A 15,273-nucleotide genomic window follows, 5' to 3' on the forward strand; every position below is an offset into this window, starting at 1 on the left:
TTGGAGGTCGGCTTTTTCCTTTTTCAAGTCCATGCTTCAAGATTGTGAGTCAAGTAAGACAAGTAACGCTTTCAAATGAGTGTATATCAAGTATAGCATATGCATATATGATAATCTGGTGTGCGGGATGCACTTCTCCCACGACTTGTGAATGGAGGGAAGCACACCCAAATGTTTAGCAGGCAAGGTTCCTTCTGGAATGGGTATGGTAAATTAAGGATAACAGCTTTAGTGTTTACAGTAGCAACAGAGAAAATGAAGAGTTTTATCTGCAAATTACTGTAGCTTTTAGGCCGGAGTAATGGTAAATATCATCATCTAGAGCAGCCTTAATCACTTCAATTGAGTTGCATGCAGCCCTAGCCGAAAGAAACAGGTCATTTGCAAAAGCCAGATGAGAAATGGAGAAATTAGGTCGCCTTGTCTCAAAAACGTTTTTCCCCTTTCAAGAACCCATCAAACTCTCCATTTATAGAAACTAAGAACATGGCGGAAGTGAAAAAATTTCTTGATCCATTAAATGTATTTTGGGGGGGAATCCATGGCTATATCATTACATATCAGTCAATAGTTAAGCCTATTTTGATAACACATATTATCTCTATGATAAATTCTTACCATTTGTCATTGATGATTATTTGTTGGACGCAGCGGCGGCCGCCGATGTATCTTGTACTCTCATCATTTGACTTACACAGTGGAACTAGGTGTGAGCCATGACACTCAACTAAACATTTGGGAAACCACGTAAAAATATGTCTTGAGTTCTTTGTCGGTTTGGCCGTGTTCCCAATAAATAGGTGAATATGATTGTGTATCTGCCACTAAGCCTTTTGACACGGTTAAAGTCACAAGAATCAACTGTTTCCTCAAAACTAAACTGAGGGCGAAAAAAGTGGAGACAAGTTCGCCTACTAATTACTATATTTTTCATACCTCGGGTGGGTTCTGTGAAGTCTATGCAACCATAAAACTCGGCGGAACCCACCCATAAATTTACAGGGGGAATGTGTTTGTAATATTGTCCCCTGCCTTAAATCTTCTGCTTGGTGAAACATAGATGGCTTCACTTTCAGTTAAGTACTATTAGTTAGGTTTGGTGGCCGGTGCACCAACATCGCCTAAGTATTAGTAAGTCAGGTTATTTCTAGTGACATATTGATGCAAAGAGGCCCTTGTATTTTTTTTTGGGGTTCTTCCACCAGTTTTTAGGGTACAAAATTACATTTATGACCAATATTCATGAGGTGGATGGGGCATCCATTGTCAAAGACTCTAACATATCCGGGTAGTAGCAGTGTAATGAAGTAGAGTACTATAGCCTATGGTAATCGTCAATCCTCCTCACCAACTTGGTGGTCTAGTTATTTTCATGTAATTTGGTTACTAGTACGATATAGATGTATTCGAGTTTTATGAGGGTGATGTGGAGAGCCGAGAGCCGAGAGCCGTTCCTGTCGATTAATCTTGAGCAACCGGCATTAATAGGGGCAGAGCTGTTGATCCTATCTAGTATCTACTAACTTGGCCTCCTCCATTTAAACTAATTTCTTTAGTATAAAGTTTCTCAGCCCCCTTCAATTGAACGCCTAACCTGGCACCAATTGCTAATATTGTGGATCTCATGTTTGAAAAATACCAATCAAAATTAGACCACTTATTATAAGAGATTTTCTTTCAAACCTACTGGCATCACTTCACCCCATGCCGCAAGCCATTCCTCTGCCTTTGCTCCTTTTTCATCCCAAAAAAAGAGTTTCAATGTGTTACACGCAATAATATATAAAGCAGAAGGATAATCTCGGTATAAGTCTTTCAACTATAATTTTGTATACTAACAAAGATAGTTTTAGCGTAATCAATAACATAATAACTAGATTGTTTTCAAATCCAAGTTTTAAATAAAGGCCGTTACATATGGGCCGCTACTTTATGGGATTTCAAGCCGTCGATACCGTTATTTACTTGCGTATCGCCAAGTAAGGTCCGAATCAATCCTTATATATACTGCAGCTGCATCTAGGGCCGGCCCTATGCATTTGGAGGCTTTGGAGGCCCTAGGCCATTTTGGAACACGGGGCCCCAACTTTTTGGAGTATTAAGTTTAAAACCCAATTGTTTGAATATATGAACATATAAATGACATTAGTTTTCTTGTTAGTTTTATCTAATTTGAGCTTGTAAAAAAACTTAAAAGAAACATAAAGTAAAACTTTAAAAAATGAACTGTACAACAAGAGTTCTTTCAGTTCTACGTAGAAAGTATAGCTATAATAAATTTTATTTTATTTTTATCCTATAGCTATAATAATTTGTTGTTGTGGAAGATAGCAAGTTGTATGATGTAGGGTTTGTGCCTTTGTGGTACCAATGAAAGAGAGAATTTTTTTTTTGGCTTGGCTGCCGTTCGAATCTTTATAAGCAAAGTTCTATAGAAAATAAACTTTTCGAACCATGTATAACCGGATCAAAAATAAAAATAAAAATAAAAAAACCATGTATAACCATTAAACAGGAAAGCTTCAGCTCTAAGATTCGAACTTGCGACCAACCGCAATCTTTATAAGCAAGGTTTTTTAGAAAATACACTTTTCGAACCATGTAACCATTAAAAAGGAAGGCTTCAGCTTCTAAGATTCGAACTCGCACCCATGCAAGAGGGACGCGACCTCTAAGGCCTTACCCAAGAACCGGCCCTGATTGTATCACCGATGCAGTATGTACGTTTTTCGAAGTCGCAATTTAAAACCCTGTTCCAAACTATAAACTCAAAAACTACTCCAATACTCGTACTTATCATGTTCTCAACATTAATGTGATAATCATTATTAGCTGTGACTCTTGATGAAAACTTGCAGTGGAGATAATGGTGAGAGAGAGAGAAGTGCGGAGTTTGCATGTGTCTGAGTTAAGGAAGGGGGGTTGGAAAATTGAATAGGGTAAAAACCTGAATTGAATTGAATAAGAGGGGCGAAAGGGAAGAGATGGTTTTTAAAAAAAAAAAAACTGTTTTGATAATCGGATGTCCGTTTGTACCAGTTTGTGTGTCTTTTGACTAATTTTGGAGTTTAGCGATCGGACAAATCCTCCAGTTGCCTCGATGTTTAGAATGTTCGGCCTCTGTAATATTCGAACATGCGATCTCACACGCCCGCTCGGCCAAACCCGTTGGGTTGGGTAGAAGAGATGGTTGCCCAATTTAATAGAGAATGACAACAGAGGATGATGGCATTTAGTGGGCAACAAGATTGAAAACTTAAGTGGCAAAATATCAAATGATAATAATAAATGGATAGAGAGGAGATTGAATTGAATTTGTATTTATCAATCTGACGTAATAGCCCCTTTCATTATTCTCAACCGTCTCAATTACTCTTGCATTTATTTGTTTTTATTGTTTTCCCAATCTTTAATGTTAGTTTTCCTCTGTTTTTATTTCAATGCTCGAACTACCCCAAAACCCCTCCAACCCCACTCTTTCTTTCATCATCTTTATCCTTCCTCCCTATAATTACACAATTACCCTTCTTTTCTGTACCCCTTAAACAAGCCTCTTTTGACCTGAAATAGTTAGGCCGAGGAGAAATAATTTTGTTCACTAAATTATTTCTCACTAAATTTTTGGTCTTCATACACAATGGCAAAATTTCATTCATTTAAAAACACCATTTAGTTAGGAGAAAACATTAGATTTCAAGCTGTAAGTGCAAATACCGAAAATAGTGGAAACTCAGCTACTAGTGTTTATAGCAACAGATATGTGAGGTGTCAAATAGGTTGGGCTGGCACGAGCACGGCACGACACTGCATGGGCACGATCTTAGATGGGTCGGGCACAAGCACAACACAGAAATGGGCAGGGAACAGCACAACACGTCATGGTCTTAGATAGGCATGACACGTCACGATCTTAAACGGGCATGCCACGACACAGTTCTAAGACAAGCACGAAAGGGCATAGCATGACACAACAAATACTAAGTTGTTGTTGTTGCACAATTTTGTTTTCCCAACCAAACTCAATTGGAGATGGGCTGGTTTGGCATGGCACGACACGATTAAGTAAATGGACCAGAACAACATGACACGATTAAAAAACGGCACGGCACGACACGAAACACAGTTGACATGAAGCTAAATGGGCTAAGCTGGCAAAGCACGACTCATTTGACACCTCTAGCAAATATCTAATTTATGAAAATACACCCATTGCAGGTTCTTTATTAATCGTAGTATAGTACAATTAATCCACTCCTTGTTTGGTGAACCACAATAAAGTGCTTTTGTGCTGCAGTTTTACAACTTGGAAAAAAGGAGTCAATTAATACGCCATCCCCAAGTGTTATTTTTTATGTTTTTTTTTTTATTTTGATGTCCAATTTGAACAAAATAAAACCAACCCCAACCCCCCAACCAAAAAAAAAAAAAAAAGTTGAAAATATTCAACGAATTTAATACTCCCTCTGTCAATTATAATTTTTAATGGGTAATATTATTTCTATGCAATATGGATATTGTTTGATAGATTTCAATGAACTCTTTTAAACGTTATTTTTAAAATTATCTAAAAGATTATAGATTGCAAGATATAATCAATTAAAAAGTGACACAGACTCCCAAAAGTGACCAAAAAAAATGAGACGGAGGAAGTACTACTCGTGCCACTAGCCGTCTTGAGGCTAAAAGAGAGAATAAACCAGAACCCCGCAAATATTGCTTCACATGTTAGTATTATTGATTATTGAAACTTCTACTATATTATATTTTACGGCCGGGGATTGGCTCCGCATTCTATCCGGTAACTACCCCGAGTGGTTGTACTTGGTGTCGCATCCTCTCAAGTAATTATCCCGGGTGGCTGCACTCGCAACGCATGCGCAGAGCCGGCTCAAACTTATCGAAGCGAACTCCCAATATTGAGTCCCTTACATCTTCAAAAATTTATTTTTAAAAGCACAATAAAACTACTAAATGTTACACCCTCCGTCCCTTTTTAAATGTCCTATTTTGTAATTTCAACTTATTAAAAAGAAATCATCATTACACATTTTGCATCAACTTTTACCTCCACTTTCTCTCTTTACCCTCTATGAAAACATCATAATTATATTTTTACTCACTAACTTTTCAAAATGGAATATACTTCTAGGGGCAAAATAGAAAATTCATCAACTTTTACCCGTTAATTTTACAAAATGGACACTTATTAACGGACAACTCAAAATAAAATACTGGACTCTAAAAAAGAGACGGAGGGAGTACAAAAACTTAACCAAAAAGAAACATTACCTATGAAAATTTTCAAATACTTATAGATAACTTATATAGAAGTGGCCTCCCAATTTGTTCCAAAATCGAAAGCGGTTAGTTCCTTCGCTTCCTCTTTGAACCGGCTCTGCGCATGCGCTTCTCGCCAGTCAAATTTCCTATATATATAGTTGCTTGTGAGAATATTGCACTAACAAGTAGGTAACAATTGATCCAGACAGTTGCTTGGAGGGTCCATTTCCTTAGGGATTACATTACATTGTCGGGTTAGCGATAGCCCGCCCACCCACCCACTCTCACTGTATTTTTCCTTTAAGATAAGAGAAGATGGTGACATTTTTACCTTTTTTCTTTTTCAGGCTGCGTTCTTATGAACTTAACTTAAATCTGAAAGTTTTGTCCTCGTTTGAATTGTTATCGCATTTGTTAGTTTTGCGCCAAATTTTTATGAATTCTTGATTTGTCTCGACGAGAGGAATCGGAAAAGTGTATATATATATTTTTACTTTTATACAAATATTTTGAGAAATAACTATTTTTTTTAGCAAAAACAGTCACTTTTTGGCCTAAATTAAGATATTTCGCTTCTTTTTTTCTTTTTTGATTAGGAACAGTGACACTTAGTTTGTTCCACTAACTAAAATAAGTACTTATTTTTTAAATTAAAAGTAATGTATTATGAGAGATGGTGTTCCAAATGAATAGTAAAAAGAACTTTTAGAAAAATAAGGTTTTTCAAGCTCAAATATAATGAAAATGAAAAATAATTTTTAAATTTTTTTTACACCATTCAAAAGATCTCAATTGAGATTTATCAACAAAATCCATATTAGTAGGAAAATTATTTGCGTAAACACATTATTTTGAACTTGAAAAACTTTTTTTTTCTAAAAGTTCTTTTTACTATTCATTTGGAACACCACCTGACCCGTCTCGTAAAACGAAAAATAAATACTTAAAAAATAAGTTCTTTAATGGAACAGGGCTTAAATATTCATTAATCATATGCCCAAGAAGACAGCTGAAGGTTTAGATCTTTGAAACGCCACTTCCTCATAGAGGGCCACGCCCTAGTTTGGTGGGCCCAAACCAAGAACATTACTGAGTAGCAGTTAAGTACAAGAAAATAGCAACAATTCTGGTCACTGATCTTCTGTTTCTCTGATTTTTACAATCAACCAACCCCTATTCTCATTTTTTTTTTAATCACGTGATTCGTTAGTTCATTTTCCAAGGGATAATGTAGTAAATTTACGTGAATAAAAACAAAAACAAAAAAGAGAAGTGTGAATGGTGAAAGAGAAAGGGAAGTGTCAACTAGATTTTGTTTTATCCACATCATATGGTTGACCCACCCTTGCCTAGCCCTGACGTGGCAAGATGTGATTGGACATAAGCAATGAAATAAAGCAGAAAGAAATAAACCGACATCTTAGATGAGAAAATTTGCAGATGGACATCATAACACCATGAAACGGTGTCGTTCTGCTAAAGGGGGAAAGAGACCAAACTCACCCATATCCTATAGGTTAAAAAAAAGAACGAGATAGCGTTATTTAAGCTCCGCTTTTTAACTCTTGGTAGTAAAAACGGAGCATAAATAACGTTAGCTCGAAACATTACAAGGAACAGGAAAACAAAAAAGTTAAAAAGTTCCTAACATAGCTGAGATTCTTCAAACAGAGGCCGCGTACTTCAGCTCTTCTTAGTCTTGTTAACGGCGACGGTAGTAGTGGCGGCGGGGTTTTCGTTGAAAACGTCGAGCAAGACGGTGCTCTTGCACTTCGGGCACCGTGGGTCGGCCTCGGCTAGCATGACGTACATGAGGCACCTGGGGCAGCCCACCAGCATCATGGAGGTGGCCTCGGGGCTGTTGGAGTACCGGAGGGTCGACTCGTCCTGGTTGAGCTCCGACGACACGCAGGAACTCGGCGGCGACGTCGGCGACGTGGTCGCCGGTGATTCCGAGTGGCGGTTGGCCCTCGGCGGCGATAAATTCAGCTTCAGGTCAAGCTTCGGTCCGCTCCGGCGACTCATTTTCTTCCCCTGTTTCCTTACCCGCAAAAATATTTTCACCACTCTAGGGAACAAAAAAAAGAAACAAAAAATTAGTCAAACGGAAAACCGATCAAAGAAAGATATGATCAAAAAAAATTCATGCACAGAGAGATGTACCCGGAGATGGAGGAAATTTATTTTTTGCAGAGGGAGAAGAAAAGTCTAATTGAATAGGAGCATGAACCGGGTGTGGTTCAAGTGGTTGTGGTGGTTGGTTTTGAACATCAAAGGCCATTTATATAGGAGGATTCAAGGGGAGAAAGATGGGTTCTCTTTAAAGCTTAATTTAATTAGAGAGGGAGAGAGGTGGAGGGTAGAGAGAGAGAGAGAGAGAGAGGGTACGTAGTAATTGAATTGAATTGAAGGGGTGGTAGAAGACGAGAGAGAGAGTTTAAATTGAGAGGCAGGAAAATGAATTAAATGGTTGGAAATTTTAAAAATCCCCAGATGGGGGGTATGGAAGTAAATATTTTTTCATTCAATTCATTGCTTTGGAGATCAGTCGGTGATGTATGTCTGTATGCGCGAAAAATCTCTTTTTAAGGGAGCCACCGTAAAAGGAGGTGAATCGCGTGCGTCCGTTTCAAATCGTCCAAAGCCAGAAACGGACGGCCTGAAAAATCTTGGTGCTGTATTTTTGTACTGTATTGTGTATTTATATTTATTGGTTGTGTTGTGCGTTAAGGTGATAGAACAATACAGAGAGAGAGAGAGAGGGAGAGAGAGGGAGAGAGAGCTAAGAAGGGAGGAAGCATGGCATTAAAACACATGAAAAGACCCAAATGCTTTTAAAGCCAAACCGAATTCCTAACAAATCCAACTACACCCCTATGGATTCTTAATTGATCTCTTAATTTCTAGTCCTACGTCTCTCTCCCCTCCTCCTACATAGGCTTCTTTGTTTTCCATGTGAAATTTAAGTGTTATATTTATAAGCCTCATTTATTGGCATAGATATATTATATATTACCTTCTTCTTTTTTTTGTTAATTTGAAAGAAATGCCAAGTATTTATACAAGGAAAAGACTTTTAATAAAATGCAAAAGGAGTAATATATATAGTACTACATACATGCTAATGTAACACTGTTTCAGTAATTATTTTTAAATGATATCTCATCCATTGTCAATAATAACATTGTGTGCAAAATAGTACTCATTCGTTCCTAAATAAATGTCCGGATTGAAAATCTAGACCTTTAAAAACATGCATTTTTTTTTGAACGAAAAGAATGCATCTATTTAAAGGCTTAGGTTTGCAGGCCGGATATTTAATTAGGGACGGTGGGAGTATTATGTTAAAAGGATTATTCTATGTACAAAATATGAGTACCTAAATTTAAGCAAAATAATGTGAATCATGTAATAGGATGTGAGAAAACCTTTTTCATACGAACCTCAGTAACAAGTTTATTGAATCTCTCATAGATAAGTCTAAGTACGCTGTTTTATTTTGTTATGAATTTTCTGTCCATAAATTATATTTGTTGGGTGTAACAATTTTTCAATGTCAACCACCCCATTTAACGTGATGATGTTGGCATCATTTAATCAATGCAACCTTGAGTGATTTATTGTACGTACCTACTATTTCATCGTTACGTGTTATACACCTTAACAAAAAAATAAGGTGACGACGATAACGCCACTACGTAATTGTTAGTTCCACATACAAAAAGGAAAGCACATTGATTAAAAGGCAAAACTATCCATACGAGAACAACTAGCATATATATATCTTCAACAAAAAACCAAATATATATATACATACATATATATATATATATATATATAATTGGTTTTTTCTATGGCTTAAACAAGGTTATTTTAGTCTTTCTTTGTGTTTTTGTGAAGTCAAATTATTGGAACATCAAGGTCCATAATGCTGTTAATGCCTTAGAAAACAACTAGAGAGGAAGAGAACTGGTACAAGCAACATTAGTTGAACAATACTTATCAAAAAAAACATTAGTTGAACAAATTGGAAACTCTTATCTTATACTGTAGAAATGTCAACACTTGAGTGTGTGTCTGTTTAAAGCCAGTGTTTGGACTTTTCAGTATTTTGAAGGGATATTTCTGGTAAAGGTATCATTTGGGGTAGAGGGTGTGCATAATGCAGTCGGAATTTGGCACACAAATCATTTCCCAAGACATGTTTTTTATGCAAATTTTTTCCAATAATTACCGGATGTTTTGGGCCAGATTGCGAGTATTTCAACTAATTTCGAGACCTTAAAGCTAACGATCGCCCAAACCCTCCAGTGGCTCGAAGCTTGAAATGTTCGGCCTTTATGGAGTACGAATATATATGCGACCTCAAAAAAGATAGGTTGCTAATTTTACCACTCCCTTTTTTGTTAACATTACTCTCCTGCAAATGTATTTTTGCACCAAAAAATATACTTATAAGAGAGTGACGTTAACAAAAAAGGGAATGGCAAAATCATTTCCCAAAAGATAAACACTTATTGGTTTTTTCATTCTCACTTTGGCCAAACTTCTCGGGTTATGGTTTTATGGTCTTTCTCTTTCATTTGGGGTTAGAACGTACCCTAGTTTGTAATCCATACACATAAATTTTGGTTTGTATTTTGAGGGTGCTTTTGATTTTATCATTGAAAGAAAATGAAAAGAAAAGAAGATAACAAAGCAAAAAGCCTTAATTTTGTTTCTTTGGGTCCACAAATTGATAATGGAGAAAAATGTAACTAATGTGGTTGGTTAATCACCAAAGTTCAAAGTTTCATCATCCACTCAAGAAGAACAAATGAATGCAGGACACTACGATCATCCCGACACACACACACACACACATATTATTTTAATAAAATACAGACCTTTCTTTTTCGATCGAATTTCGATAATCTGAACCGCTCAATGTGTTCAAAACGTGATTTTAAAGGTACCCGTAAAAAATCAGGAAAAAGGGCATATTTGAAATTGGAATGGTATGATAAAATTTCAGAGATGACTTTGGAGATGTGAAACACATGACTAGTACCAATACCGTTCACAACACATATTTTTTCTTTTTCCGGTCAATTGAAAATTCACAAAACTAAGAAAGAAAGTTCCGTTGCAGTGCTGTAAACAAGCCAAGTTGAGCTTTGTCAAGCTCGAGTTCGGCTCGAGCCTTAATGAGCCGAGCTGAATCATTTATTAAACGAGCCTCTTTAATCGAGCCGAGTCACCCTTAATGAGCCGAGTTTTTGTTGAACGAGCCAAGCTCGGCTTGGCTCACTAAACGAGCCGAAAACTCGAGCTCAAGCTTGACTCGTTTACTAAACGAGCCGAGCTGAGCTCCTAGTTCCGCATCACACGGGTACGCATAGAAACATACATAACAAACGAAACAACAGCAAAGACTAACCTAGCCTACCCACCAAATTAGACTAACACTTGTCTAATGTTAAGGCTATCCCTAACAACAAACTCCCTAATGGAAATAGGCATTTTGGCCACTACCACAAGGTCTTCATCTTGTTCAGCCCCCGCAAAAACAACAAGAAGAACAATCACACCAAGGGGAAAAAAAATACTATGAAAACGTAGGAAGACGATTTTTTTTTTTTTTTTGAAACAGGAAAGAAAATCTATTAATCTTTGAAAACGGATCACAAAGATTAAAAAGATCCAAAGCACGAGGCATCAAGCAGAGCAAAAAAGAACACTGACAATCATACGCCGCCGCGCGAGAACCAGAAGGGAAAACTAATCACCCAGGAAAAAAAAATAAACATAGGAAGATGAGATGATCTACCACCCCTAGCTAGGAAACAATATGCCATCATAATTTATAAACAGAAGAGAGATGATCTCAAAACATAATCGATCTTTGGCCAGAATTTCCTTTCATTAATTCAAAGAACGGTCTTGGTAACCTTCGCTCACTAGGCAGAGAATAATATGCTAATAATTCCAAACAAGTTCGGATATCAAAGCATATTTTACAGATATTAACACACTTTCACAGATATCAATACATCTTTCTCAGATATCAATCCATCTATTACCTATTATCCTACGCTATTTGGACGGAGGGTAGAATAATCCTTCAACGAAAACACAAAAAAAAAAACATTTTCTGGGTACGTACAAGAGTAGTAATTCAGTACTTGTACCCAAGCCTCAATTAAACTTGTACAGATCGACCTGCAACCATGTCCAAAAAAGCTTTATTGTCATTTAAGGAGTTTTAGTACACGATACTTAAAGTTAGTATGGAGGCAGATCTAATCTCCATAAATGGGTTTACTGTGCCGAAGATTCATTCACTATGCCATTGCCTGCATAATATGGCATGCTATAAATGGACATAAGTATACTAATACTGTATCACCACAAGCTCACAGCAAAGAGATGAGGACATTTTGGTACATTTCGGTTTAACTTGCTTCATCTTTCATTTGTACAAACTGAGTTGTCCCGTTCACACCTGTACTACAAGGTACTTCTGATATCTTCTTATATATGGCCTCTGATCTTTATTTTTAGTTTTTTTTTTAAATAAAAATAGCACGCCTCCAAGTTTCATTTCTTGTTGTTGTTCTATTAATGTTGAATAATGTAGCTGATTCGGGCGCGCGCCCTTGGTACTATTCATGTTTGTCGTTCCTGTGATTGACAACTAGGATTCGTTTGTTCACGTACATACTTGCGTTGTACCTGTTCGTGTCACGGACAATAGAGAAAAGAAGGTTCACATTGGTTGTTTTTTTTTCGTGCATCGAACGGGCACAATGCTAATTATTGGGACGTTAAAAAAAATAATTTTTTTCTCTTACATTAGACAGACACAATGCAATTTAGAAAGTTTCAACCATGAATTAGCATCATATTTAAAGATTAAAATCATTTGGAAAAGCATGTTGTATACATTCAATTTTCTTATCAATACCCACCTTTTTTTTTTTCTTACAATATTTATTTGTTGTCGGGCAAGTAATAGATTGAATAAAACACTCGAAAACAGTGGTACAAAACGACTGTATAGCGACTCAAAAATATAAATGAACAAATGAAACAATATATAAAATCACAAGAACCGAATTTGGCAAAAGTGAAAAAATGAAAAAAAAAAAAAATTCAACAGTGGAAGAGAGCACAATGCTAAAAGTGAAGGAGATAAAAAAAAAAATATGAATTTTATTAAAAACATAAACAATTGAAGGAATTGGGGAGGGAAAATAGGACGTCCCTCTCACCCCTCCCACGTACCTCCCCTCATTTCTCTCTCCATTTTTATAATTTAAAAAAAAACAAAATTTCGAAAAATTAGAATTGGGAGTTGGGAGGCTTTTGAGGGCAAAACACATTTAAAGAAGGAAAAATAGTGTTTATGCCCGTTCAATGCACGGGATAAAATAAAATCACATAAGTGGTTTTTGGTCCCCGTGCATCAAACAAATACAACGCTAGTTGATAAAAAAAATAATTTCATATTTTTTTGGGTCCAATATTCAATGCACTAGCACTGGCCTTATTCTATGCACTGAAAGACACATGCGCAAAAAATAATTTTAGAGTACCACATGATGGTATTCCAAGGACATAGAATAATTTTGGGACATAGAATAATTCTTTCTCCATATTTAACCCCAAGAGTCTCCCTCCCTCCCTCTCCCCCGTTCTCACCCCCCCACGCCTCGCCACCCGCGACATCTCTCACTCTTTTTATTTTTTTTTATAAAAAATCAAAAATCTAGAAAATTAGGATTTAAAGTTTGAAGACTTTGAAGGCTCACACATATTTCTATAATATATTGATAGGTGGATAGATAGATAGCGGCTTTGTTCACTTGGAATATATTCTCAAAACTACCCTCTCTCTCCCTCAAAGTTTCAAGAAATTTTCCCTTCAATTATCACTCTCATCTCCCTATCGTTCTCTTTCCACTAATTACACTAAAAAAACCTCCCCAAAACTTTAACCAAACAGCCCCGCTAGCTTCTTTGAATAGTTTTCACGTAATTTCACCAAAGTAATACGACGTTAGCATTCTTGGATTTTTTTGTCACCTTTATTCATCAGTGGGATCTGAGAGAATTAGTTAGTTAGTATGTTAGTTCGCAAAGGATCCAGAGTCTATCCATACCCTAGACACCAATCGCGTCCTCCGTGGGACTCGAACTCATGCCTCCACTGAAGAGGCAGATGAGAATTGCCAACTTGACAAGCTTGGCTTCTCTAGCATTCTTGGAATTTAAAAACATCTTGATTGGTTGCACACATCAAAATATATAGTAGGCCACACACAACTCAATCACTTTCATTAAGGGGGTGTTTCCGATAGTTAAAAAATTATAGATTTTTATTTATAGTTGAAAAGTTATTAGGTGTTTCTGGTAGTGAATAAGTTGTTGATATATATATATATATATATATATATATATATATATATATATATATATTTTTGTCAGGTGATATGCATCAGCGGAGATTAGTGGAGGTGTTAGTGTTAACACGGGGGGTCCAGAGACTATCTATAGCCCTGGCCCCCAAAAGGCCTGCCTCTGTGGGGCTCGAACCCAAGACCTTTCACAAAGGGGAAACAGAGACTTACCAACTGCACCAAGCAGTGGTTGTCCAGTTGTTGATAGATTTGTAAGTAGAGTTACTGTAACAAAAACAGTTTTTGTTGACAACTTTTTTATTAGTTAAAACAAGATGGTAAAATGCTGAAACTTTTTTGTTAGTAAAAACGAAATAGTAAAATGCGTTAAGCTTTTAGTGTTTTTTAGTGTGTGGAAACGAGGCCTAAGTACAAATTTTATTTTGCAAAATGAAGAATAATAAGTACAAAATTTTGAAATGTTATCCGAAGTACTGGCCCCATTCATGGGTATTAATTACTAGTAATTTTGGTTCAGTCTTCTAGAACGTACAGGGAAAAAGGAGTACCTGCTTGAGAGTAATAAATTAGAGAAGTATTTGGTCTAATCTCTGGGCTAGAGGATCCCCTTCAGATTTTAAATTTAATGGAGAACTGGTTATTTGGCGGAGTAAAATACAATAAATTTTTAGCTGCTTATAGCGAACGGGGTATTTAATTTTGGGGCTGTTAATGAGGGCCAGCAAAGGCCAAAAAAACAGAGCTGGAGGTTGACAATTATTTTCTCTCTTAAATATTTCTTTTAGTCATCTACGGATACGGATGTATTTAATTGTCATTTTACTGGGTTTTTCTTGACCTATCAGTCGGAAACCCGGTTCGCGTCCTGCTAGGCATGTTCAAGAAAACCGAAGTAATTAACCACTCAACCGATCGTATCCAGACTGACTTGTCTTATTAGGTTTGGTTGTAAGATTTAGTGTTATGGTTGAAATGGGGGACCCAAGGGACAACATGGGTGTTCGCTCATTTAGGCCGTCCAATTTCGGCAAAGGACAATTCAGATTTAATTTCGGCCGAATAGATCTCAATCGTTCTGCCGAGGTGAAATCTGAGCTGTCCATTGCCGAAATGGACGGTTTGATGGAGCCACCACTCATATTTTCCGCTCGTTATGGTTGTGGTTCTAAAAATACAAGAACTAATAGTTTTGGTTCCGTTATTGATTCTCAACTTTACAATCATGGTTAGAAGCGAGCCAGACCGTATAATATTAGTACATTTCTCAAGTTAACTTTTTGTGGACTACGTTAGAGTAATCATCAGTTTTATTAGTAGGAAACAGATCTATAGTTTTATTACCATACTAACCATTGAAGATACTTCTTATTATCGCGATAATTATTGTATGAGTTATTTTGGGCTCTAAATTGTTGTGAGCTCATGTTTTATTTTTTTGGAAAAAGATATTAGATGCTAATCGAGTAGATCAACAGGAACCGAACCAAATCTTGCAATTTTTGTGCTTCTAGAATTTTTGTAAACTAGTGAAATTGATTATGTATTTTATAAACAAAAATAGAAACACAAACATGTCTATAGTGTCTGTTTC

At 36.5% G+C, this 15,273-nt stretch overlaps 1 protein-coding gene across 1 annotated transcript; it reads right to left on the minus strand.

Annotated features, from left to right (window-relative positions):
* Positions 1 to 6,673: 6,673 nt before the first annotated feature.
* LOC131319482 (protein GL2-INTERACTING REPRESSOR 1-like) lies at positions 6,674 to 7,677 on the minus strand. The gene is made up of 2 exons (XM_058349734.1): positions 7,444 to 7,677; positions 6,674 to 7,348 (listed from the first exon to the last, which is right to left on the minus strand). Exon 2 carries the CDS (start codon positions 7,303 to 7,305, stop codon positions 6,964 to 6,966), a length of 342 nt encoding a protein of 113 aa, XP_058205717.1. The 5' UTR covers positions 7,306 to 7,348; positions 7,444 to 7,677; the 3' UTR covers positions 6,674 to 6,963.
* Positions 7,678 to 15,273: the final 7,596 nt, after the last annotated feature.

The sequence above is a fragment of the Rhododendron vialii genome, chromosome 3a, assembly GCF_030253575.1.
Source record: "Rhododendron vialii isolate Sample 1 chromosome 3a, ASM3025357v1".
Taxonomy (NCBI): domain Eukaryota; kingdom Viridiplantae; phylum Streptophyta; class Magnoliopsida; order Ericales; family Ericaceae; genus Rhododendron; species Rhododendron vialii.

What these genes read in the sequence shown, in the direction of transcription:
- LOC131319482 (XM_058349734.1), bottom strand. Translation starts at nt 7,305, where the DNA reads ATGAGTCGCCGGAGCGGACCGAAGCTTGACCTGAAGCTGAATTTATCG.